At 53.2% G+C, this 24,659-nt stretch overlaps 2 protein-coding genes across 8 annotated transcripts in view; both read left to right on the top strand.

Annotated features, from left to right (window-relative positions):
- The first annotated feature begins 194 nt into the window (after nucleotides 1-194).
- On the top strand, nucleotides 195-17,633 carry Sidt2 (SID1 transmembrane family member 2). Of its 5 annotated transcripts, XM_036192451.1 has the most exons (28): nucleotides 196-731; nucleotides 2,167-2,288; nucleotides 2,517-2,681; nucleotides 2,769-2,814; nucleotides 3,371-3,472; nucleotides 3,580-3,663; nucleotides 5,402-5,501; nucleotides 5,667-5,732; nucleotides 7,269-7,362; nucleotides 7,692-7,744; nucleotides 8,047-8,058; nucleotides 8,566-8,637; nucleotides 8,805-8,876; nucleotides 9,054-9,116; nucleotides 9,873-9,991; nucleotides 10,334-10,407; nucleotides 10,497-10,563; nucleotides 11,074-11,147; nucleotides 11,288-11,411; nucleotides 11,882-11,999; nucleotides 12,843-12,979; nucleotides 13,211-13,319; nucleotides 13,514-13,590; nucleotides 13,759-13,805; nucleotides 14,043-14,148; nucleotides 14,560-14,670; nucleotides 16,009-16,122; nucleotides 16,236-17,633. In XM_036192451.1, the coding sequence occupies exons 1-28, from the start codon at nucleotides 549-551 to the stop codon at nucleotides 16,296-16,298; spliced, it is 2,574 nt and encodes an 857-aa protein (XP_036048344.1). In that variant the 5' UTR covers nucleotides 196-548; the 3' UTR covers nucleotides 16,299-17,633. The 5 variants fall into 5 exon arrangements, with proteins under 5 accessions (XP_036048348.1, XP_036048344.1, XP_036048345.1 ...); XM_036192452.1 differs by lacking the exon at nucleotides 8,047-8,058; XM_036192453.1 differs by lacking the exon at nucleotides 9,054-9,116.
- A 2,168-nt stretch (nucleotides 17,634-19,801) lies between these two features.
- Tagln (transgelin) overlaps nucleotides 19,802-24,659 on the top strand; it is a 5,929-nt gene continuing 1,071 nt past the window's right edge. The window contains exons 1-5 of one of the 3 annotated variants that reach the window (XM_036192801.1): nucleotides 19,912-20,028; nucleotides 23,318-23,394; nucleotides 23,544-23,735; nucleotides 23,841-24,018; nucleotides 24,396-24,498. In XM_036192801.1, the coding sequence (XP_036048694.1) occupies nucleotides 23,556-23,735; nucleotides 23,841-24,018; nucleotides 24,396-24,498 (461 nt within the window). In that variant the 5' untranslated portion in view covers nucleotides 19,912-20,028; nucleotides 23,318-23,394; nucleotides 23,544-23,555. Of the gene's footprint in view, nucleotides 20,029-20,097; nucleotides 20,316-23,317; nucleotides 23,395-23,543; nucleotides 23,736-23,840; nucleotides 24,019-24,395; nucleotides 24,499-24,659 lie in introns of those variants that run through there. The other 2 variants (XM_036192800.1, XM_036192799.1) reach the window with 2 other exon arrangements.

The following is a 24,659-nucleotide window of genomic DNA, read 5'->3' as shown; positions in this document are numbered from 1 at the left end:
GGCCGGCCTGGGCTACATGAGACCCTGTCTCAAAAAACAAGAATCCAACACCCAGTGATCCTTCAATAAAAAATCCCTCCAGACCCCCGCAGGTCGGCGAAGGAGGGGGCGACGGCAGCACGGGAAGCAGTTAGAGGCGGCCTGGCCCTTTAAACCCGCGTCGGTTTCTCCTGACGTCAGCGGGCGGGCGCAGCCCTGCTGTTTACCGCGGCGCGGCGCCTGGTAGCCCAGAGTTCTGCGCCGCGTCCGCCGCCCTTAAAGGGCCCGCGTCCGGGAAGCCTCCGGGCCAGGACCGCCGCCGCCTCCGCTCTCCCGGCGCGAGCGGACGCCGGGTCTCCGGCCGGGCTGGGCCGGGCCGGGGTTGCGGGTCGCGGTGCCGCCCACGCGAGCTGGGGTCCGCGTGAGGCCCAGGAGCGGCTCCAGGGAGGGGACGCGTCCTATCTCAGGCCGGGGTTAAAGTTCTGGTCCCGGTGAGATGCTGGAAGCTGCTGCGGCAGCCGCAACGCGCCCGGTCGCCGTCCTGTCGCCAGTCCCCGTCGCCCCGGGCCATGTTCGCCCGGCGTCTGCCCTTGTGCGTGCTCCTGGTGGTCGCGGTCGAGAGCCACCTGGGGGCTCTGGGGCCCAAGAACGTCTCGCAGAAAGACGCGGAGTTTGAGCGCACCTACGCGGACGACGTCAACAGCGAGCTGCTCAACATCTACACCTTCAACCACACGGTGACCCGCAACCGGGTGAGCGCGGGCCCCACTGCCGCAGGGCGACCGAGAAGGTGGACGCCCAGCCCGGCCTGGATGCCACCCCTGCCCTCTCCGCCAGCCTCCGAGCCGCCCTCCCCTTGCCCCGGCCTCGTTTCCACCAGCTTTCCCTGCAGCTCCAGTTGGGCAGCCTCCCTGCCACCAGCTGTGATCAGGGCAGGTCTACCCTGGCTCTGCCCCTGGAAGCTGTGTGAGGTCGGGGTGAGGGGAAACTGGCTTCTGCCGGGCTTGCTCAGACAACTCCAAATGGGGCCAACTTAAAACTGAAAAGCTCTGCTCCAGCTAGCTGCTGCCACACTTCATAGGGAGGTGAAGGAGGCAAGACCTTGCCTCCGAAAGCCAGCTGGCCTTGTAAGTTGACGATGACAGAGATAAGGGCCTCTGCAAGCTGAGTGGCAAGAGAAAAGGGAGTTTGTTTCAAGCTCAGAACTGTGTCTGACTTCTTACTCATTTCTCCCCAGTAGTGAAAGTCGAAGGCGGACGTAGCTGGGCACAGGCAGAGTGTAGCCTGGAAAGTACTTACTGCCTGGCTAATTGACCTTCCGCCTAGCTCTCTTGCTCTCTCTCCAAGGCCAGATCTGGAATGACTGGAAAGCAATGGAGTTGAGAATGAGGCATCCGGGGTTTTCTTTGGGATGGAGAGGGGTTTGGTTTCTGGCAGGCCAGGATCCACCATCAGGATCCATTTTCCTGACGTTTGATCTGTCTTCTTTCCATCCAGTGTCCAGAGTCATCATCCTAGAAGGTGCTCCTACCCCTCGGGGGAAATGCTACCCTTAGATTTGCTTTCGGCAGCCTGGGAACTAATAACATTCTTGTGATTGGTCACTTATACTCTCCCTGCCCTTGTGGATTACTCAGAAGGGGGGAATTGATGTTCCAGTGTAAAGTCACTTCCCAGTTTGGCCCTTGGTCAGAAATAGAGATGTCACTTGGATTTCAACACTCTCCCCACTGTTCCTGTCCACCCCTCCCTGCAGGGCTCTGACCTCCAGATTAGTTGTGGAACCGGAGCTTCTTGCTGGTTTCCTAGTTCCCCAGGAGGAAGATTGAGGCCACTTCTTGCTCTCCTCTGTCAGTGTGTGTATATGAGTGTACACATCCATGTGTGTGCACATGGGCTATCCTGGAACCTCCTAAGGCCTCTTCTGCATATCCTGCAGTTGTCTGGGACCTGCTGCTCCACAAACCTGCTTCTTCCAAGAGCAAGCGAGCTTTCCCAAGCCTCATATCCTTCAGAGCCAGCTCCTTCTAGAGACAGGGCTTATTCGCACACAAGGAGAAGCATAGCTGGTACCCTGTCTGCCCAGGATGGATAGCACAGGGCAGAGCAGGGCACCCAGTGTGTAGTCTTGTGTTCGAGGGACAGTGGGGCAGAGTCGGAGTGAGGGCACCTCCTTGTCATCTGCAGACTGAGGGCGTGCGAGTGTCTGTCAATGTCCTGAACAAGCAGAAAGGGGCGCCTTTGCTGTTCGTTGTCCGCCAGAAAGAGGCCGTTGTGTCCTTCCAGGTGCCCCTAATCCTGCGAGGGCTGTGAGTAGGACCTGGGGATGAAGGGAGGGGGTGGCCTAGCCGGCCTTGCAGGGAGCCTCACCCAGGAGACCCTTTTGTCCCCCCCCCCCAGCCCAATGTCGTGAGGGCCACCTCTGTCAGCCCAGGGCTTGGGAGGTATGGGGACCTGATAGAAAGAATTGCAGCCTCATTTCTCAGTAGTGCCAGACTGGCTGGGACTAGTCACACCCTCTCCGTCTTGGACCATAGGTATCAGCGTAAGTACCTCTACCAAAAAGTTGAACGAACGCTGTGTCAGCCCCCCACCAAGAATGAGTCTGAGGTCCAGTTTTTCTATGTGGACGTGTCCACCTTGTCACCAGTCAACACCTCTTACCAGCTCCGGGTCAACCGTGTGGACAGTTTTGTACTCAGGTACTCAGGGTGGAATGAGGGGACCACAAAGCCCTACCTTCTTCCCGAGAGCTGGGAGTGACCGTGGGGTTCTGCTCTGCCCTATAGGACTGGTGAACCGTTTACCTTCAATACCACTGCAGCTCAGCCCCAGGTAACATTCCCTGTCAAAAATGGGAGTCTCTTAGCGGCGTGGTGGCACACGCCTTTAATCCCAGCATTTGGAAGGCAGAGGCAGGTAAATCTCTGAGTTCAAAGCCAGCTTGGTCTCCGTAGTAAGTTCTGAGCCAGCCAGGGCTACATGGAAACCCTGTTTCAAGATTCCAACAACAGAAAGAAAGTTGGAGCGAGTCTTGAACATGAGAGCAGGAGCAGTCGTGGGGAGTGTTAGGACCACCATGTTAATCCAGTCTCTGTGGGGGGGACTCTTAGAGCTCCTGTATGGACAGACGGGCAGGACAGTGCAGTGACAGGGTCTGGAGGATGCTGCCTTTCCCACTCTGCCTCTCAGGCACCGTCCTGTGTGTCCAGCTGAGGTTGCAGGAGATCAGCGCTCAGGGTTATGCAGGAGTGGGCTACTCATGGTCAAGGCTCTTCTCCCCGTGAAGCCAAGGAGATTCTGGTACCTCCTTGTAGGTACCTCCTTCTTAGAGGGGCAGGGAGAGCACCCTCCTGAGATGACACTCTCCCTGCTCTTCCTCTGTTCTCAGTACTTCAAATATGAGTTTCCCGATGGTGTGGACTCTGTCATTGTCAAGGTAACTTCTAAGAAGGCCTTCCCTTGTTCAGTCATCTCCATCCAGGATGTCCTGGTAAGTTGTCTCGTTTTCTCCTCACCAGAAAGTAGTTGTGACATTGGAAAAAAGGGACAGGGCGGTCTGTGCCCTGTCCATCTGCCTGTTTCTTCCTTCCTCCCTAGTGTCCTGTCTATGATCTAGACAACAACGTGGCTTTCATCGGCATGTACCAGACTATGACTAAGAAGGCAGCCATTACTGTGCAGGTAGGAACTGCACATGACCTGAGAGATGGGGCTGGTGCCCTTCCCACACCCTGCACTTGTCTTTCTGTCCATTCCTGCCTTACACGAGGGCTTCTTAAACTTTTCCCACTGTGACCTTTGTGCTTGAGAAACTTTTCTCCACTGAACCATCTCACTGGCTCTTAATTTTGTTTTTTGGTTTTTTTTTTTTGTTGTTGTTTTTGTTTTTAATCAGCAAGGGATTTTATTCGGAAGTAATGTGAAAGTACAGACCAAATCTTCTACAAGAAAGCAGCAGAGGTTTACTTAGAAGCATTGTTCTTATTTTATTATTGTCAGTGTTGAGGGTGCCACTTTGCATAAATGAATGCTACAAAGTGGCAGAAACATATTTAGGGCCATTTTAGAAACTGCTGAGTTCTCGCTTTAGCAACACATATACTAAAATTGGAATGGGGGCTGGAGAGAGGGCTCAGCAGTTAAGAGCACTGGCTGTTCTTCCAAGAGAACCCAGGTTCAATTCCCAGCACCCACATGGCAGCTCACAACTGTCTGTAAATCTAGTTCCAGGGGATCTGACACCCTCACACCAATGCACATAAAATAAAATAAATTAGAAATAAATAAAATTGGAACAGTATAGTGGTTAGCACGGCCCCTGCAAAAAGATAATGTGCAGGTTTGAGAAACGTTCCTTTTTGTTTTTTGAGACAGGGTTTCTCTGTGTAGCTTTGCACCTTTCCTGGAACTCACTTGGTAGACCAAGCTGGCCTCAAACTCACAGAGATCCACCTGGCTCTGCCTCCCGAGTGTTGGGATTACAGGTGTGCGCCACCACTGCCTGGCACAAAACAGTTTTTTAAACCAAACATCCTACCTAATCCAATCCAATCCAATCCAATCCAAGTTGTTTTGATTATCCTCATATGCTTGAGATATGATGGTAGGAAAATACTTAGACAATATCTTCCTTTTTGCTTTTTTTTTTTTTGGAGCTGAGGATCAAACCCAGGGCCTTGTGCTTGCTAGGCAAGCGCTGTACCACTGAGCTAAATCCCCAACCCCGACATCTTTTTTTCTGTTATTAAACCATTATGTTTCTACGAGAGCAAAAAGCTTGGTGTATGAAGTAAACACACTGCATTTCAGAGCATACAAGAGTCTAGCATCCAAGCTGGGTTTCAGAAAGTGTTCCTTGGCTTCCTGTGGTGTGGTGACATGCATGGTACAAAGTGCACATGTGTGTTCAGAAACAAGGCTGAGGTGATGTCACCCGATACAGGGGTGAGTGCTTTTAGAAGCACCTTGGATGCAGTATGCATTTGATTTTGAATAACTTTTCATTGTTACACATTCAGCAACTTTTTACTGTTGCTGGATTCTTCACTACCCCCATATTTCATTCCTGTGATTTTGGGTTCTCATAGATGTGAGTGGGGCCATCTCTACTGGCTGGTGCCCTAGACAGCCTGTGTGGGCCACATGCTCATTCATGTGTTCACCTGGCTGGAGTGTGGGTTCAGGTTTGGGCACCAACTCTCACTCCACAGAGATAATGGCAGCACCTCTCCTGTGAGTGTAGCCCAGTGGTAGAGCATCTGCCTGCCAGTTGAGAGTCCATGTAATTAGACTCTCAGCATTTGTAAGGATTAAGTAAAATTATAAGAAGAGCCTATAGCATCTGGTCCAAAGTTCATAAAAGAAAAAAGTGGTGGCGATGATGATGCTCATCACTGTCTTCATCCTTCTCCTCCTCCAGCGTAAAGACTTCCCCAGCAACAGCTTTTATGTGGTAGTTGTGGTGAAGACCGAGGACCAGGCCTGTGGGGGCTCCTTGCCCTTCTACCCTTTTGTGGAAGGTATGTTCTGTGCACTGGCTAGGGACGGCTCAGGCAGACAGACGAGCCTCCGAGGCTGTTGGTGGATCCGATGGGACGTGAGTTTGGGGCCCTAGACTCTCAGACCAAGTTCCACCAACCCTAGCTGAGTTCCATTTCTTTTCCACTTTGGCATTTTGCTTCCAGATGAGCCAGTGGATCAGGGGCATCGTCAGAAAACCCTATCAGTACTGGTGTCTCGAGCTGTCACATGTAAGTGTGGGCACCTGAGAAAGACGGACACCTCCCCACCCCACCCCCCCACCCCCACCCCCGTGTCTCCCAGGAAAGCGAGTGCTCTTTGAATGGGAAGGGTGGGTGGTGAGGACCTTCCTACCCAGCAGGCACTGGGACGAAAAGGAGTGTTCTGAGCAGGCTTCCAGCCCAGAGAAATTCAGAAGGTGGATCCCAGTGCAATATGGGACAGGGTCCAATGGCAAACTGAAGAGCAAGTTCTCATGTACTCTCTGCCACTTAGCAGTGGGATCTCTGTCCCCCGTCTCTGTGACAGAAATAATAAAATCTGTCCCATTAGATAAACTCAGTTGTGAAGTTTAACACAGAATAAGAGTATTGGGCCCCTAGTCAGTGCTCAGCAATGTCTTTTGAGTTTTTTTTTTTTGGGGGGGGGTTGTTTTGTTTTTGAGACAGGGTTTCTCTGTAGTGTTTTGGTCTCTCCTGGATCTCACTCTGTAGACCAGGCTGGCCTTGAACTCAGAGAGATTCGCCTGGCTCTGCCTCCCAAGTGCTGAAATTAAAGGCGTGTGTCACCACTGCCTGGTATCTACTGAGTTTTTAAATAGGGTCCTTTCTAAACTGGAGAATATAAAATCAAAATAAGGAACTTGGCACAGTGCCATGCCCTTCTTTAATCTCAGCAGTTGGGAGGTAGAGACAGGAAGATCAGTAGCTCACACTCATCCTTGGTTATGTCATGAGTTCAAAGGCAGTTTAAACATGAGACTTTATCTCAAAAAAAAAAAAAATAGATAGCAATAAAAACAAACAAACAAAAACACTGGGGCTGGAGAACTGTCTCAGCTATTAAGAGTACTGGCTGCTTTTCCAGAGGACCCAAGTGCTAATCCACAGCATGCACATGGCAGCTCACAACCATTTGTAACTCTAATTCCAGGGGATCTGATACATTCTCTTGGCCTCCACAGATACCCAGGTGATACATACATGCATGTAAGCAAGGTACTCACGTAAAAAATAGAAATAAATGCATCTTAAACAAGCAATTATAAACCCAATATACACACTAAGTAAAGAAATTAATAAAGAGCAAAATAAAGGATTGTGCTAGAAGGGCTTATTTACTGTGGCTTATTTACTCTATTTATTGAGCCCTCGTGTATGCTAGAACTACAGCTCTTAGGAAGCCCTTCGGTGGGGGCCAGGAGGCCTCTGTAGGCTACTGAGAGTTGGGATGAGCAAAGGACAGGTCACTGTGGAAATGTACAACAGAGAAGGCCACCTAGAGGGCACCATCTCTGAGCTGTAGTTTGAAGGTTCGGTCAACGCGGAGTTTTCTAGAAGTAGGGGAGAAAGTTCTAGGAAACAACACGAGCAGATGGGCTCAGGCCAGAGTCTGGTGTATTGAGCAATAGCCAGGTCTTCATACTGGCTGGGCCTTGCCTTCCGGGGAGGAGGAGCCAGATTCCAGTGGTCCCTGGGCATCCAGAGGCAGTGTGGGAAGACCTGCTGTGTTCTTGCTGCACTTACCTTCCTGTTCCCTTCCCGTAGCTGAGGCCTACGTTGGTGGGATGCTCTTTTGCCTGGGCATATTTCTCTCCTTCTACCTGCTGACTGTGCTCCTGGCCTGTTGGGAGAACTGGAGGTGAGGTGGAGCTGCTGGGCTGTTCCCTCCTCTGGAACAGTTGTGCAGGGGGCATGGGAGAAGGCAGTGGGATCCCAACTGGGGTGATCTTATAATTGTCTTCAGGGGCAGGCAGGACAGGTACTTGTTGGGACCTGTGGTCCATGGGCCATTTCTTTGTAAACAGGCTCATCCCATCTCTCCTTCCCAAGCTGGGGACACCCCATTACTCCTTGGTGTGGGAGAAACCCAGGATTGAGGGGTTATATGGATAGAAAGGATAGAAGGAAGATTAGCCTAGCCTAGGGTAGGTTCTCATCCTGCCTCAGTTGTCCTCTCCATTCCTGCAGGCAAAGGAAGAAGACTCTGCTGGTGGCCATAGACCGAGTCTGCCCAGAAAGTGGTATCTCCAGGGAACGGGGCTGGGTGGATCTGTGGTGGGAAGATGGGGGGCAGGGATGGGGGAGGGAAGGGTCAGAGGAGAGCGGGTCAGTAGCTTCTTCATGTTCAGCCTAGGAGTAACATTTCACAAGTTGGGGGTCGTGGCTCACCCCTCCATAGAGATCCTGGAAAGTGTGCTGTGGTCTGTACTGGTGGCTAGCTGCCTGCCAGCCTGCCAGGCGGTGCAGCTCAGTCTCAATCGCTAACTTTGCACTCTCTCTCTTTCTTGCACCCCTTCTCTCTCTGCTTGGACCTCTCTCTCAGCTTCTCTCCTTGGTAAGCTCCAGGTGCTGTGGGCAGAGGAGCTGCTGTCCAGGGCGGGAAGGTGAAGCCTAGCGCTGTCCAGGGGAGGGACTTGGGCACCAGATGTCGTTTTTCTTCCTTGGTGGCTTAGATGTGTTGTTTCCTTGACTATCCTTCATCTATTTTTCTTTTCTTTCTTTCTTTCTTTCTTTTTTTAATTAAAAATTTTTTTAGACAAGATTTCATTCGTAGCCCACGGTAGCCCGAAACTGACTATGTAGTCCAGGCTGGCCTCAGGCATGTAACGCTCCTCCTCTCTTAGCTAGGCGAGTGTTAGGATTATAGGCCTGAGCTCCCATGCCCAGCTTGTCCCCACTCTTAGGACACAGGGTGGCATGTTTACTTGGAGTGACGTGGTTGTGGGTGAGGTGGGTTTGGGGATGGATGGTCTCTTACCGCTGTCCTGGCTCCTCTGTGGCTGCCTTGGTTCTCCCTTCCCTTTGCCCACAGGCCTCAGAGGACCTTGACTTCTCATTGCAGCTCACCCTCGGGTCTTGGCCGATTCGTTTCCTGGCAGTGCCCCTTACGAGGGTTACAACTATGGCTCCTTCGGTATGTGTCAAAGTCAGAACTGCATTTGTGCATGCCCAGCCGCAGCTGCTTCTACTGCCCCCTCCTGTTGGCCACACCCTTGCAGCTCCTGGGGTGCTCTAGGAACAGATCTAGAGTCTCCTTCTGAGGTCACTTTCAGCTGCCTCACCACTAACCCCTGTTTGCAGACAATGGTTCCGGATCCACTGACGGGCTGGTTGAAAGCACAGGTTCAGGAGACCTCTCTTACAGTTACCAGGGTGAGTGGGCCAAGCAGTGGGGCGTGCGCTATAGGGCTGCTATTGACTAGGTGAAACTTCCTGGTGGGCGGTTGCCTCTCTGCCAGACGCTGGAACCAGGGAAGGGCTGCTCTGCCCCCTTTTCCTCTCCTTCCTACCTGGCCTCCGGTCCCCTGTAACTTTCCCTTTCCTTTGAAGGGCACGACCAGTTCAAGCGGCGCCTTCCCTCTGGCCAGATGCGGCAGCTGTGCATTGCCATGGGTAGATGTGGGGAGGGGGTAGGGCTGCCCTGCCAATCATTTCCTGCCAGGATGGTCAGTTAATGGAACTGTCTATCGCTGGGGCCAGAAAGATGCTTAGTGCATGGCTTCCCTGTCAAGTGCCACCAGTGCCAGCCCATGTGTCTTCTGAGATGGACAGGCACTGGCCACCAGTCAGATGTCCTCTTTTGTTGTCTTCTTAGCGGAGTCCTCCCTCCCTGGCTTGCTGGCCAAGGGATCCTGGGTCTGGGTGTCACCTTCTGGCCTTTAGGGTTTCGGCCAGGTGAGGTAACAGGAGGAGATGAAGATAGAGGATGGGTGCTCTTTCTCTAGCATTTGCCTATATACTAAGATTTTAACCCATGGGTGGCCATGGCGTGTCTTCTCAGAACCCAACAGGACTGGGCACCTTCTAATCTGCATGATTGGCCAAGTTCAATCCTGTTACTTATGTCTGGGGTCCACTCAGTGTCCTAGCTGGGAAAACCCTAGCTCAGGTACCAGAGCCAGGAGTGGAGCAGGGCTGGAGTCTCTCCTGTTCGGTGGCCCCTGGCAGAACTGCCCACTGCTTCCCACTGAGTGAGGAGTACCTCTCCTCCCAGCACCTGAGCCACCTGCCCTACCGCTCTGAGCCCTGGCCCACAATTAGCCTCTTCCGCAGCATTGTTGAATAATTCTGACAGTTGCTTCTGGTGGGTGGGGGCAGACCCACTGTTTGGTCCTACTGGCCCAAGCCCTTTTCCTTTGCTGTTCCTAGACCGATCCTTTGACCCGGTGGGTGCTCGGCCACGATTGGACTCCATGAGCTCTGTGGAAGAGGATGACTATGATACATTGACCGACATTGATTCAGACAAAAATGTTATTCGTACCAAGGTTTGACGCACATGTCTGGGCCTGGTCAGGGGTTTCTGAAGGAAGGGACTCTGTGCTGAGGCCTCATCCAGCATATCTCTGTGACGTGTTAGGGAAGCAGAAGGAAAGAGCTGAGCTGGGACAGGCAGGATTGATTCTAAGAGAAATCAGCCTGACCTCCAGTCCTTTCCAGACTAATTGGGCAAGCCCTCTTGACCTAATTAGCCACAGAAGTGGGAAGTCCCAGAACCCTGCCCACTGATTCTGACTTGTCTGAGGGAAGCCCCGTGTGTCTTCCCTAACCTGGTGGCAGGGGTTCCCCCAGGTGCTGGGTAAGTGAGGCTCACCCCTGCTTCTCCTCAGCAATATCTCTGCGTGGCTGATCTGGCACGAAAGGACAAACGTGTTTTGCGGAAAAAGTACCAGATTTACTTCTGGTGAGTGGGCTACACAGACAGGGACTCCTGTTACTACAGGGCAGCTCCTTGGGTCCTGCCCACCTTACCACGGCCCTCCCACCCCTCAGGAACATAGCCACCATTGCGGTCTTCTACGCTCTTCCTGTGGTGCAGCTGGTGATCACCTACCAGACGGTGAGAGGGCAAGGGTTGGAGCATCTGTCTGTGACTGCCTCACCTGCAGAACCACTGCTTGCAGAAACTGCAGTGAACATAGGTCATAGGTCAAGTGACCAGCTTTCAGATTCCAACTTTGCTTTGGCTGTGAGGTACTAGGCTTCTGAGCATCAGTTTCTCTATCTGCAGACTGGGGACAGAATGAAGCTGGGGTGGGGTCTGCAAAATAGAGGTCACAGGACTTTGTGTGACTTCCCTTCCCTCCCCTTACTGTGAAGCAAGAACTTGAGGAGTTTTCAGTCACATATATAAAGAGGATAATGGTAGGTGTCTACACACACACACACACACACACACACACACACACACACACACACACACACACACACACACACACACACTTTGTAAAGGAGCACCAGCCTGCATGCTGGTACTGTTCATGTTTTGCCAGTTGGACCCAGGCGGGTGTGGCATGGGCTCCTTGCTGAGTCAGGCGTGTTAATAGCTTTGCACCCCTCACACACACAGGTGGTGAATGTCACAGGGAACCAGGACATCTGCTACTACAACTTCCTCTGTGCCCACCCACTGGGCAACCTCAGGTGGGGATTGTGCGGGCCCCGGGGTGGGTCGGGTAGGCAGCAGTGAGCAGGGGAGGGTGGGGCTTTGTGGAGCCTGCTGTGTAGAAGAAAGGGTAGGACCTGAGGGCCTGAGTGTAAGCTAAGTACCTTGTCCCTTCTAGCGCTTTCAACAACATCCTCAGCAATCTGGGGTACATCCTGCTGGGGCTGCTCTTCCTGCTCATCATTCTGCAGCGAGAGATCAATCACAACCGGGCCCTGATGCGAAATGACCTCTATGCTCTGGTCAGAGCCAGACACTGCCCGCCACGGCTTCCACCTGGCAAACTACCTTGTCTAGTCCAACACAGCTCTGTCTAGCCTGACCCCGCCATGCCCTGTTCTGCTCTGCCTTACCCAAGCTGCCCTGCACTGTCCAGCCCAGATCTGCCTTGCCCTGCCCTGTCCAGGTCCTCTGTGCCCTGTCCAGGTCCTCCCTGCCCTGCCCTGCTGGGTTCTGCCCCGCCCACATTTTCTCCAACCTCCCTGCCTTCTGCTCTACACTACCCACTCTCCCCCTGCCCTGCCTACCCCTTCCCTGCTCGGCTGTTTTATCCTGCCCTGCTTACTTGTGCCCTGCCCTTTCTGCTCTGCCTTGCACAACCCACCCTGCTATCTCTGCATTCACCACATAGCCCAGTCCTTTTCCTCTCTCTCTACTCAGGCCCTTCTCTCCTCACCTCACTCATCTCCCTTCCTTCACTTTCTCCCCATAGGAGTGTGGAATCCCCAAACACTTTGGTCTGTTCTATGCCATGGGCACAGCGCTGATGATGGAGGGGCTGCTTAGTGCTTGTTACCACGTCTGCCCCAACTACACCAACTTCCAGTTTGGTGAGTGCTGCCTCCTTGTCTGAACTTCTACCATCCCAGGTCACCAGCTGGTAGGAAATTCGGAGGCTGGCTTCTGAGTGCAGGTTCCCATATTAGAAGATGGCCAGCTAAGCCAGGCAGTGGTGGCACACACCTTTAATCCCAAATCTCAACTATCCGAGAGTTCCAGGACAGTCAGGGCTATACAGAGAAACCCTGTCTTGAAAAAGCCAAAAAATAGGGCTGGAGAGATGGCTCAGAGGTGTCTCAGAGGTTAAGAGTACTGACTGCTCTTCCAAAGGCCCTGAGTTCAATTCCCAGCAACCACATGGTGGCTCACAACCATCTGTAATGAGATCTGGTGCCCTCTTCTGGCCTGCAAATAAATAAATCTTAAAAAAAAAAAAGAAAAGAAAAAGAAAAAGCCAAAAAATAGATAGATGATAGACAGACAGATACATACATACATACATACATACATACATACATACATACATACATACATACATAAGGAAGGAAGGAAGGGAGAGAGGGAGAGAGAGAGAGAGAGAGAAAGAAGACAGTCATCTATCCTCCCTCCTCTCCAGTCATTCCTACAGAAACCCTGAAAAGACAGAATCCTCAGGAAACACTCCCTGACTTCGGGGTGTTCATTTACTAAGACCCTCAAACTTAAGTTATCCTTCACCTCAGGGAGCAGCAGACTCTGGCTAGCAAGTGGTATGATTCAGGGGCAGGCAAGGGGCTCAAGGGCTGCCCCTCCAACTTGCTCATGGCATTCCAAAGCACTCTTTGCTGTCCGGGCTGGGAGTCGTGTGTGGAGTCCCTGCGGGTGTCCCTCACTCACGCCCTGTTCCTACGCAGACACCTCCTTCATGTACATGATTGCCGGCCTCTGCATGCTGAAACTCTACCAGAAGCGGCACCCAGACATCAACGCCAGCGCCTACAGCGCATATGCCTGCTTGGCCATCGTCATCTTCTTCTCCGTTCTGGGAGTGGTGAGGGCCTGGGCTACTCTGCATGCCCCATAGGAAAGAAAGGCACATGCAGACACTCATCCTGTCCTCCGCTGCAGGAAAGGTCCTCCTGCTTCCCTAAGGGGCTGTTCGTGGTCCCTCTGTAATTGCAGCCTAACCGAACAGCCTGCCCTGTAAGGATGCAGGCATAGGAGGGCATGGGAACAGCTACCCTCAGCGTCCCCTCACCCCACACTGGGGCCTTCCCCACAGGTTTTTGGCAAAGGGAACACGGCCTTCTGGATCGTCTTCTCAGTCATCCATATCATTTCCACGCTGCTCCTCAGCACACAGCTCTATTACATGGGCCGCTGGAAGCTGGGTGAGGGCATGCCTAGGGCGTGAGGGTGTGGAGGACCTTGGGTACCTAGACTCACAAGAGACCTTTGATTTCTCTTTGGCTGGAGGAGTCACTGGTGGGAATTGAGATCCTCCTTGTACTGTCTGTGCTGTGCTCTCGGAAGTCCCTGGCTCCTCTCAACCATGGCATTTCAGTACCAGGCCTTCTCATTGCAGACTCGGGGATCTTCCGCCGCATCCTCCATGTGCTCTACACAGACTGCATCCGCCAATGCAGTGGCCCCCTTTATACGGTACGTGCCCAGCTCCCCATCCCCTTCCTCTTCTGACTCCCCTCCTCTCCGTGGGATCGAGGTGTGTCAGAGAACCCAGGGTAGCGTGGGGACAGGCTGACTGAGCCTTCTGCCGCTTCTCTCCCTGTCTCTCTCCCTCTCAGTCCCTGTGTCTCTGCTTCCCTCCAGGACCGCATGGTACTTCTGGTCATGGGCAACATTATCAACTGGTCTCTGTGAGTGTGGCCATTGGCTGTGGAGACAGCTGGGGATAGTCAGCCACTAGCTGACTTAGGGGGCTAGAGACAATTTTGAAGCATTGGCCAAAAAGAATGGGGGCTAAAGAGAGAGGTGTTAGTCCCTGGGCTTCTGGAACCTTCTGTGAGCCTCTGAACACAGTCCAACACAATGATGAGGCATGGTGGGGTGTGGGCAGAGGTGAGGCCCTCCCACAGACCCGCTCTCTCTTCCAGGGCTGCATATGGACTCATCATGCGCCCCAATGACTTCGCCTCCTACCTGCTGGCGATTGGCATCTGCAACCTGCTGCTTTATTTTGCCTTTTACATCATTATGAAGGTGAATGGAAGGGGCTGAGCTGCCTCAGTCATGGGGACAGTGAAGCACTGAGAGGACGGGAGCCTCGCTGTCCATGTACCCATGACAGTGAACTTGGGGGTGGCTTGAGTCTCCTGCATGTACCCCTGGGAGTCACCTGCTAAGCAAGTGCTCTGCCACCAAGCCATGCCCCAGCCTGAGTTCACTGAACCTCTGAGGCCTGGTGCCTTCTAGTGGCCTTCCATGTTGTACAGGGTGAGGGAGTGCCCAGCCAGTGCCTTTGTTGGCTCAGGGATCTGGGTACGTAGACACCTAGCTTAGGGTGGATATCATGTAAAGACAAAGGCTGCCAGCATGAGACTTAGTTGGGTTCTGGGGTTGAGCCCTAAACATGTGGGAAGGACCTGGATGACAGCCGCATGCTTTCCCTAGCTCCGAAGTGGAGAGAGGATAAAGCTCATCCCCCTCCTTTGCATCATCTGCACCTCCGTGGTCTGGGGCTTTGCGCTTTTCTTCTTCTTCCAGGGACTCAGCACGTGGCAGGTAAGTAGGCCCCTCCAGGCTGGTGGCCCCTCCAGGCTTGTGGCCACTCCAGGCTGGTGGCAAGCCAAGCCATGGCAAGTTCTCTCCCTGGGGCCAGGCCTTCCTAGTGACTTCTCATTAAAGCCTCCTGATCCACATGCCAGCATAGAAATCTGGGCCTGTTACTTCAAAGGCAGCTGAGTCTCAAAGAGGCCAAGTGACATCCCCCAGGGCATAGAGCTAGTGTGTGGCAGCTGTGGTTTAAAGCCAGACACATCAGTTTCTTTACTGCCTCAAAGGACATCTGGTGTGCATCAAGCTATAAATCTGTGATAGAACTGAACATGTCTGCTGGGCATTGTGGTGCTCAGAGGCAGGTGGGTCTCTGTGAGTTTGAGTCCAGCCTGGTCTACAGAGAGAGTTCCAGGACATCCATGGCCACATAGAGAAACCTGGTCTTGAAAAACCAGAACAAAACAAGAACATAACATGGCCTCTGCCTATACAGCGTTGAATTCACAGTCTAGTTCAAAACAGACACTGCCAGCTCATGTCTGGTTTTTGGTTTGTTTAAGGCCAAGGATCAAAACTGTGCCCTTGCACATGCTCAGTACATGCTCTGCCACTAAGCTACATCACCACCACCACCACCACCACCACCACCACCACCACCACCACCACTCCCGCCACCCCCGCCAGCCAGTTCATGTTTGAAATGAAAGACAAAGCAAGTCATGGTAGTGGAGTGTTCAGGAGAGAGGAGGGTGAGGCTTCTGAGTTAGGAGGCCTGGGAGAGCTTCCTGGAGGAGGCAGGCTTTGTTCTTGGCCATAGACTCGTGGATAGAGCTATGTAACTCAGGTTGGGATGACCAAGGCAACTTTGATATGCAAGAGCACACTGATTTCAGAGCTCGGCATAGGCTGTTCCGGACATAGGGTCAGAAGAAGTTTGTGGCATGGAGGTGTGGGTAGAGCAGGGAGGGTCTGGAGTGTCAGCCATGGCCACTGTTGTCTGGGATAGTACTTGGGACAAAACCACCCTGAGGTCACTTGAGAGCAAGGCCAAGCCCCAGCAGGCAGTGAGTTAGGGCTTCTGGGCCCCCCTGGCTTTCTGAGTGGAAGCTGTGTGGTAATCCCTGTCACCTGCCATGTCTGACGGGAGTGGTGTGGTGAAGCAGAGAGCGGATGGGTGTATTTGAGAAAAGCCATTGTTAGCCATGGAGTGAGAATAAGGCACCAGTCAGAGCAGACTGCTTCCTGCCAGGGATGAGGGGGTGCCAGGGAGTGGGTTGGAGGTGGGCTTGGACCTGGCCTTGCCAGAACAGAGTTAGTAGGCTGCTGGCCCTGTCCCTCTGCCAGAAAACCCCCGCAGAGTCCAGGGAACACAACCGTGACTGCATCCTGCTTGACTTCTTTGATGACCACGACATCTGGCACTTCCTGTCCTCCATTGCCATGTTTGGGTCCTTCCTGGTATGTGGGATGTGCCTGGCCTGAGGGCAGAGGGGCGGTAGAGCAGACAGCCCCCCTCCCCCCCCCCCCCCCCCCCCTCCGGGCCCTGCGCCTGACCCTCTGTCCACCCTTAGGTTTTGCTGACATTGGATGATGACTTAGACACAGTACAGCGGGACAAGATCTACGTCTTCTAGCAGCAGCCTAGGACCCAGGCTTCCCCTCCGGGGCCCCCGAGCGCCTCTGCATCACCTGCCAGCTGCCACCATAGCACCAAGGGTGTGAGCTCCAGCTGTGCTGCCCAGCATTGGATGGCGTGGCAGGACTTGGAGATTCCAGCCCAGGCCTGACTCAGGACGGTTACTGGCGGCAGCATTGAGCCTGGCCGTCACCTCTGCTGTGGCAGAGGCCTGCCCCCATTCCCCAAACACTGGCCAAATTGCTGCTTTCTCTCTCAGTGTTGGGTCCTCCCCAGGACCCTTGTCCGTCCATCTGTCTTGTCTGTGCACTGGCTCCTCCATCTGTCCCTGTGGAGAAGGAAGGTAGGAGGGCAATGCCCTGGCCCATTTCAGGCCTTGCGTCCTCCCCAGCCCCTCCCTCCTCTCAGCCTAGGACCCACAGCTAGCCCTTCCTCCCATGCTCTGCTCTGGGACTCTAGTCTGGTGCCTGATTCTCTGTCCAGCACCAGGACCTCTCTGGGTCTGCAGCTGGCTGCTATCACTGCCCACTCTGGCCTGTCAGGGATGCAGGTAGGAGACATTGGGGGCTGGCCAGCTGGTGCCAGGTTTATGGTGCTAAGGCCTGCAAGGGCCTAGGTACGACCCTCCTCCCTCTGACCTGTGCTTGGAGCTGGCTCTTGAGCAGTGAGAGTCAGTTCAGTGTGAGTCTGATCTGGGGGGCTGAATTCAGAGGTCATGCCCTGATCCCACCAGCCAGCAGAATGATGCCAGCACCAGGGTTGGTGGGAAGTGGCAACTCACTGTCCCCTTCTGCACCCACAGTCCTGCCAAGCCCCAGCTGGGGTCCTCTCAGTGCCATTGACACTGCCCAAGAATGTACAGAGGCCATGGAGGAATGGTGCCAAGCACACAGCCCCCTTTTGCCTCTTTCAAGGGAGCAGGAGCCCCAGTGCCTGTTTTAGAAGGGGGCGGGGCCTGCCAGGTCCCTGTATGTCCCTGGCCCTGCCTCACTACAGGACTCAGGGCTGGCTTCTGAGTTTCCGTCCAGTATTTAGCCAAGTTCTGTGTTAGTCACATGGGCCTAAGAGCCTTGGTGTTTACATGGAGTCACCCAGCTCTGGGCCCTGGCCACTCTGGGCCCTGGCTCTGTTTCACTCCACTGAGTCCAGATGCCAAGGGGGTTGGGGTCCGGGAATGTATTTCATTCTCTCCACCATGTTTTTATAGCTCTTGGGCTGGGAGAAGAGGCAGGTCTGGGTCTTTGTTTCAGAGCTCTGTTCTGTGTCTCCATGCTATGGTTGCAATTCTGTTTCTATGAATGAGTGCATTCAATAAAGACAACCAGACCTGGGATCTGGGCTCTTCCTCGTTTGTTGGCTGGTACAGGAGCCTCCCTGTCTCGTTTCTGTGCATGGCTGCACTGGAAACTGCGGTTCCTGAATTCCACCAGAGTTTTTCCTCAGCCTCAGGCCACCTGTTAATTCTGTAAACATTTGACACTACCCGGCACCAAGCACTGGGCCAGCAGGAGCAAGGTGCTGAAAATGTGATATCCTTCACCTGGCACACAACACCTGCCTCTGCCCGCCAGGTAGAGGGCAGCATCCCTCCCAACCAGCTAGGTGGATGGATATCCAGGCTGAGCCCATAAATGTGCCTGAGGTGGGCAAAGAGCTTGCAGACCAAGGTTTTAAAGACTGTTCGGACCGGGTGGTGGTGATGCCTGCCTTTAATCCCAGTACTTGGGGGACAGACGTAGGTGGATCTCTGAGTTTGGGGCCAACCTGGTGAACAGAGCAAGTTCTAGAGCAGCCACGGCTCCCCAGAGAAACCCTGTATTGAAACAAAACAAAAAGACTTCAGGAATGACCATCTGGATGGCAAACAGAATCCAAGAGGAGGGAGTTTTTATTTAGACTTCAGCAAAAGAGGATGGGATTTGGGATCTGGTGAATCCAGGACATAACTAGTGTCCAGGAAACCCCTGGATGGCAAGTGTGGTCTTCTTTGGGGGAGCTTCCTGTTTGTGATTCTTCAGATGCCACTAGGGGGTGCCGTAGCTCTATGGACTGCTCCTAGCTCAAGTCAGCCAGGTTGGCTGTAGGAGGCGGAGCTTCCAAGGCCGAGCCTCCCCTGCCAGCTGCTAGTTTTGGAGGAGGCTGGCTCACTCAGCCTGAGGATCCCTCCCCTCCCCTTCCTCCCTCACCATCCCTTTCCTGAAATTCCCAGAATTAGGGGCGGGACACAGAAACTCCACTAGCATCTTCTTACCTTTTAAAAAATTACATTTAGGGGCTCGAGAGATGGCTCAGTGGTTAAGAGCACCAACTGCCCTTCCAGAGGACCCAAGTTAAATTTCCAGCACCCACATGGCAGCTCACAACTGTAGAACTTGAAGATCTGACACCCTGCACATAAAAAAATAATAAAAAGTTATTTTTCAAAAATTACATTGGGGTTGGGGATTTAGCTCAGTGGTAGAGTGCTTGCTTAGCAAGTACAAGGCCCTGGGTTCGGTCCTCAGCTCCAGCAAAAACAAAACAAAAAAAAACATTTATTTATGGAGTCTGTGTCTGTCTGTTTGTGGCATAGCACACGTGAGGTCAGAGGAGAGCTGGTTCTCTGTTTCCACCATGTAGGTTCTGGGGATTGAACTCAGGTCATCAAGTTTGACAGCAAATGTCTTTAACCACTGAGCCGCCGTACCCCCCCCCCCTCCCCGTCTTCCCATCTTTTCCCTGTCTCTTCTCAAGACTGCTGGAGCTAGATACAAGCAAGATGTGCTAGAGGATCCTTTCTGGGATGATAGAATCTCCCAAGACAGGCTCCCTTGAGGGGAGGGAGGGGATGAGCCTGCTCTAGTCCTCTGACCCTGGTGTCTCCACAGCCTTAAACATTTCACTGCTCTGGATGGGACCGCCGGCCGGGGCTGACTTGCTGCCGATCTCTCAAATCCCACCCCCCAGTGAAGCCGCCTACTCCAGCTGGGAGCGCTCCCCACCCTGAGCAGGGTAGTACAGCTGAGAGAGGATGTGACATCCTCTCCAGCTCCTACACCAGTGGGCAGGAGTACCCAGGTTCTGTCACTCTGGCTTTGGGAATGCCATCCGAACCTCAGTTTTCTCAACTGTCAAATGTGATGGTAGCTCCAACCTGGACGATGGAAGGAAGGCATTTGCTTAGTGCAGCCAATCCACAGTCAAAACTAGTTTCCACACTAACTAGAGTTTAAAGCCCTGGAAGAGGGTGGTTTGTTTGTCCCCTGCAAATCTGGGGGATCCTACCCCCCTGGGGCGTCCCTCTACAGGGCCAGACTCTTTAGAGCACCTCTTCCTTTCACTCTGGTTGGACAGAGAGCTGAGAAGAGCAGACCCAAGTCGGGGTAGCAAGGAAGGCTTTCAGGGTCCTGCCCATAAAAGGCTTTTCCCGCCACTTTCAGCACCGCCCCGCCCCGGCTGCGCAGCATCTCCAAAGCACGAAGGGAATGTCTCCGGCTGCCCCCCGACAGACTGCTCCAACTTGGTGTCTTTCCCCAAATATGGAGCCTGTGTGGAGTGAGTGGGGCAGCCGGGGGTGGGGAGCCCAGTGGGCTTCCTTAGGCAGGGAGGGGCGCTAGTGGGCCGGCTGAGAGGTGACATCACTGCCTTCAGCACCCTTTAAACCCCTCACCCAGCCGGCGCCCCAGCCCGTCTGCCCCAGCCCAGGCACTGACACTGCTCTCCTTCAAGCCCAGGGACGACCAAGCCTTGTAAGTGCAAGTGAGGAGGAGCAGCAGGGGATGCAGAGCAGCAGGGGATGCCTATCATCAGACCAGGCTGAGGTCTCAGCTGGGGCTCCCCTAATCTCCTCTAGCTTGCTGGGTGGAATTGGGTCCCCAGAGTCCTTTATCTGTTTTAAACTAGTCAAAAAGTCTAACTAAAATGACAGGGTGACTTGGCTGGGGTGGGGGAGAAATCAATGGGGAAAATTAGCAGTGTGAAAGGGAGGCTCCCATTTCAGCAGCTGGGCCGGCTCCATCTCAGGATATCCCAGAAGGTGAGTTTGCTTGTTTTGGAGAACAGAGGCCCACTGCTGGTCCCCAGGGCTTGCGCAGCCTAGAGGAGCCAGGAGATAGCCCCTGAGACAGTGGAGGACTGAAGAAGATTTTTGGTTATTTGTTAGTAGTGCTGGGGATCAATCCAGGGTACCATGCATGCCAGGCATGTACTCTACCACTGAGTGACACCCCTTCAGAAGAAGCAGAGATAGAGCCTGCTTTCCCATGTGCAGCTCTGTCCACTGCAGGCAGAGGGTGACAGGTGGAGGAGCCTTGGAGCTATCTATGTCTGGGCAGGCCTGGGACCCCTGGTCTTTCCAAAGGGGCTTGGTGGTTCCGCTTGGGGCTATTTAAAGGGCGGCAGTGAGATGCTGGCACATCTACACAATCGACCTGCTCTTGTGGGTCCCTGGAGTTTAGGTGTGTCCTCTCAGGGATGCAGAAGTACTTACTCCTACTGACGTTTCGTGGTGATAAGGGTTGGGGTACCGCAGTTCTTCCAGGCACCTGCTGGTTGCAGGCTCCTCTCCATTGCCTACTCTCCCCTCTCCCCTGCCAGAGAAAAAGAGGGTCTGGCAGGAGCCATAGCCACAGATAACTAAGGTGAGTGCCATGCAGGTGCTCTGTACCATAGCCTCTGTCGAGAAATCCCCTGGTGGGCAGCCAAACCCCCATCTTTCTACCCCTCTTGTCTCTCCCCAGTGCCTCCACGAGGAGAACTTGAAGGTTTTTTCCCCCCTCTTATTAGTGTTTTTTAGTTACGTAAGTGATGGGTTTCATTATGGCATTTATTCACACATGTATCATTTATTTTATTCTTACTTGCTTCTCTGTCTTCACCTGACCTCTTCTCCTCAAAGGGACTTCTTGGGACTTTCTACTTCAGACTTTCCACCAGGACAGAGACAGGGAAGAAGGGCGGTGAGAGGTGGATTTGAGTGGGGACACCTGTAATCCTGAGCCCTGACCCAAATTTACCGATGTCAGGATTGCAATGTGTGCCCTGTGGCTAGGGCTTGTTCTTGGACCTGTCTGTTCAGAACTTCCTGGAGACTGAAAAGTGTATGTAGGGACACTCTTCTCCCATGCTTTCCTCTAGTGCCCAGCCTGTGTAGGAGGTGGAGGTGAGGATACAGACTGGGTAGGGACTGGATGGAAACTGTCAGGCGCATGTACCTGGCTGGGATGGGGCGATGGGTGAGAGGCTGAGTGGAGGCCTGGAAGGAGGGCTGCAATCACCAGGCTCCCTTTGCTTTATGACCTTTGTGGTTCTTTGACCCAGCAGTCCCTGGAGAAGAGTAGGACACACAGTGTGTGTGTGGGGGGGATGACACACAGTTGTTTACCACTTCCCAACAGAAACCAGGTCTTTCAGTCCTCCAACCCCAGCTGAAAGACGGTGCTCAGAAGGCCATGTCTTCTGTGAGGACCCCTCCCCATTCTGTCTCAGGGAAATGAGGGGCCTCTGTGGCTGGCACTTAGATAAGGTCTTCTGGTTTTCTTTTTTTTCCTTAAACGTAGTGATGGTATCAGGGGATGCCTCAGAGAAGGTAACCGGGGAGCAGATCAGTTTGCTGTGTAAACTCACTGGTTAAAGCACCCCTCACCCACCCACACCGTCTCAAAGAGCTCCAGGCAGTGTGTGATGTAGTTCGCAGACTGCACCTTCCCAGCTCTCTGAGAGTTAGCCCCACTTTACAACTGGGGAGCTCATAACCTAGAAGGGGAAAGACGGCAAGATGTCCAGAGTTTGACTGCTGGCCTGGGCCCGAAGCTCTGTGACAACATTGCTCCCCACCACCTCCAGGGTGGGGATAGGGAAAGGGCCTCAACTTTCATGGGAAGGAGGTGGGATGTCGGAGAACTACTCTGTTCATTTTCTTCCCAACCTATGTCCTCTGAAGCTAGGGCTTAGCTTGGAAAGCTTTTGAGACACTGTAACAGATGGTATCTCACTTAGGGGTCCCCTGATGACAGGGTCTGGCTCCAGCCATGACTATTGTATCTGTCCCGGGATCCTGCAGCCTTCCTCCTTCTCCACGACTGGTTCTCTGTGCTCTGCCAGGCGCCGGCCTTTGGGGCAGCAGCTGACATGAAGGGCAGGCTTCCCATGCTCTGGCTGGCAGATTCTTGGCCCTGGGAGATCCTGGGAGTATTCTGACTGCACAGTTCTTTTAACTACTGCAACAGCCATAGCTGGCCAACATGGGCACACCAATGCTCTTTTATTTGAATCTCCCTGAGAAGGCAGCTGCTTTGTGAGAACCCTTGGACTTTGGAGGCTTTACCAGGTGGTTTTGGCAGATACAGTATAGGGGATGAACTTTGCTCTTCCAGCTTCTGGGTCAGAGGGTAAAGGCTTACTGGCCACTGATAACTAGACAAAGATACCTGCTGGCTTAATTTGGGAGTGTGGGGGACAGGGGACAATGTGCCTTCTGGAAGGCCTCTCTAGCGCCTTTCTGGCTAGTCTTGGCAAAGAATGCTTTAGCTTGGCAGACCAGGTAATATGGGGCTTTAATGTTCAGCTACTCCAAAGGCTAAGGTAGGAGTACTCTAAGTTCAAGATCAGCCTGTTGGCCTGCGCCATTGCCTCAAAACTATGAAACAAGCCTAGCATTGGTGGCCACGCCTGCCTTTAATCCCAGCACTCGGGAGGCAGAGGCAGGCGGATCTCTGTGAGTTCAAGGCCAGCCTGGTCTACAAAAACGAGTTCTAGGAGAAGCGCTAAGCTACACAGAGAAACCCTGTCTTGAGAAAAAAAAAGCAAGCAAGCAAGCAAGCAATGAGGAAAGTAGGGGAAGGAGAGAGAAGGCTGGCTCTAGGCCGGGGGTTGTCAAAATAGTCCACAGGCCAAAGGCAGCCTGCTGCTTGTTTCTATCGACAAAATTGTATTGGCACACACTGGTTATGTATCATCTAGGCTGTTTTCATACAATCGTAGAGGCCATATGGCCTGCAAATTCTAAAATATTTTCTCTCTGGTCTTTTACATAAACAGTTGACAGACCCTTGCTCTAGCTGGCCAATTATCTAATATCTTGTTTCTTGAGGTTCACGTACGGAGAGGCCTTTGCAGTAAGTGGATGAACCTGGTCTAGCTAAGTAGTGTGATGGTGTCTAGGGTGGCTGGGAACCCCTCACTGAGCTAAAGGCCTGCTTAGCTCAAGTGAAGCAAAGTTATTCCCTGACCCTTTGTTCTCTCTTCTCCACACTGTCTGCTTCAGCTCCGCCCCAACATGGCCAACAAGGGCCCATCCTATGGCATGAGCCGTGAAGTGCAGTCCAAAATAGAGAAGAAGTATGATGAGGAGTTGGAGGAGCGACTGGTGGAGTGGATTGTAATGCAGGTGGGCCCTGATGTGGGCCGCCCAGATCGTGGGCGTCTGGGCTTCCAAGTGTGGCTTAAGAATGGCATGGTGAGTGGCACCCTGTGAAGGGGGGCTGGGGATGTGTGTGCTACCCTGCAAGATGTGGGGCAGACCCCCTGAGCTGAGTGCCCAGCTGTGTTCTGTGCCTGGCAGATTCTGAGCAAGCTGGTGAACAGCCTGTATCCTGACGGATCCAAGCCAGTGAAGGTACCTGAGAATCCACCTTCCATGGTCTTCAAACAGATGGAGCAGGTAGCTCAATTCTTGAAGGCAGCTGAGGACTATGGAGTCACCAAGACTGACATGTTCCAGACTGTTGACCTCTTTGAAGGTACAGAGGAAAAGGGCTGGAGCCAGTGGGCCACTGGAGAGCAAGATTCTCAGGCAGGGAGACGGAATATCAAAAGATGCCACAACCAGCTCCATTGGTGTGTGCATGGCTGGAACAGGATGTGCCCATTAGAACACATAACAGGTGGATCAGCTTCAGTGGTCCAGCATTTCCCTACTGTGCACCATGGCCTGTGCTGGATCCTAGAACCATACACATATAGAAAATATACCACACCACACTCACAAGGGTTTAGTGTAGGGTCTCCTGAAACCTCTTTGGACTGGGGACACTTGCTCTTGGTTTGACCATTTTTGAGTCAGGCCGATTTTGCCTAGATGGTCCTGAAGTTGGTTCCCTGGCCATTCTTCTCATAGGCAAAGACATGGCAGCAGTGCAGAGGACTCTAATGGCATTGGGCAGCTTGGCTGTGACCAAGAATGATGGACACTACCGTGGAGATCCCAACTGGTTTATGAAGTATGTGGCCTTTGGGTCCCTGTTCCCAAGCTTGGATCTCTTTGTGAGGTGGGGGTGGCTTGGGCTGGTCAGCCATGGTAAAGATCAGGTATAGCAGAGCCAGGAAGGTCCCAAGTAAGGCCTTGGACTGGGGGAAACAGGGCCTCACTTCTGGACTCATG

Source organism: Onychomys torridus, chromosome 7 (genome assembly GCF_903995425.1).
Source record: "Onychomys torridus chromosome 7, mOncTor1.1, whole genome shotgun sequence".
Lineage (NCBI taxonomy): Eukaryota > Metazoa > Chordata > Mammalia > Rodentia > Cricetidae > Onychomys > Onychomys torridus.
The sequence above is the reverse complement of the archived record's forward strand: the minus strand, read 5'-3'. Positions and strand labels throughout refer to the sequence as shown.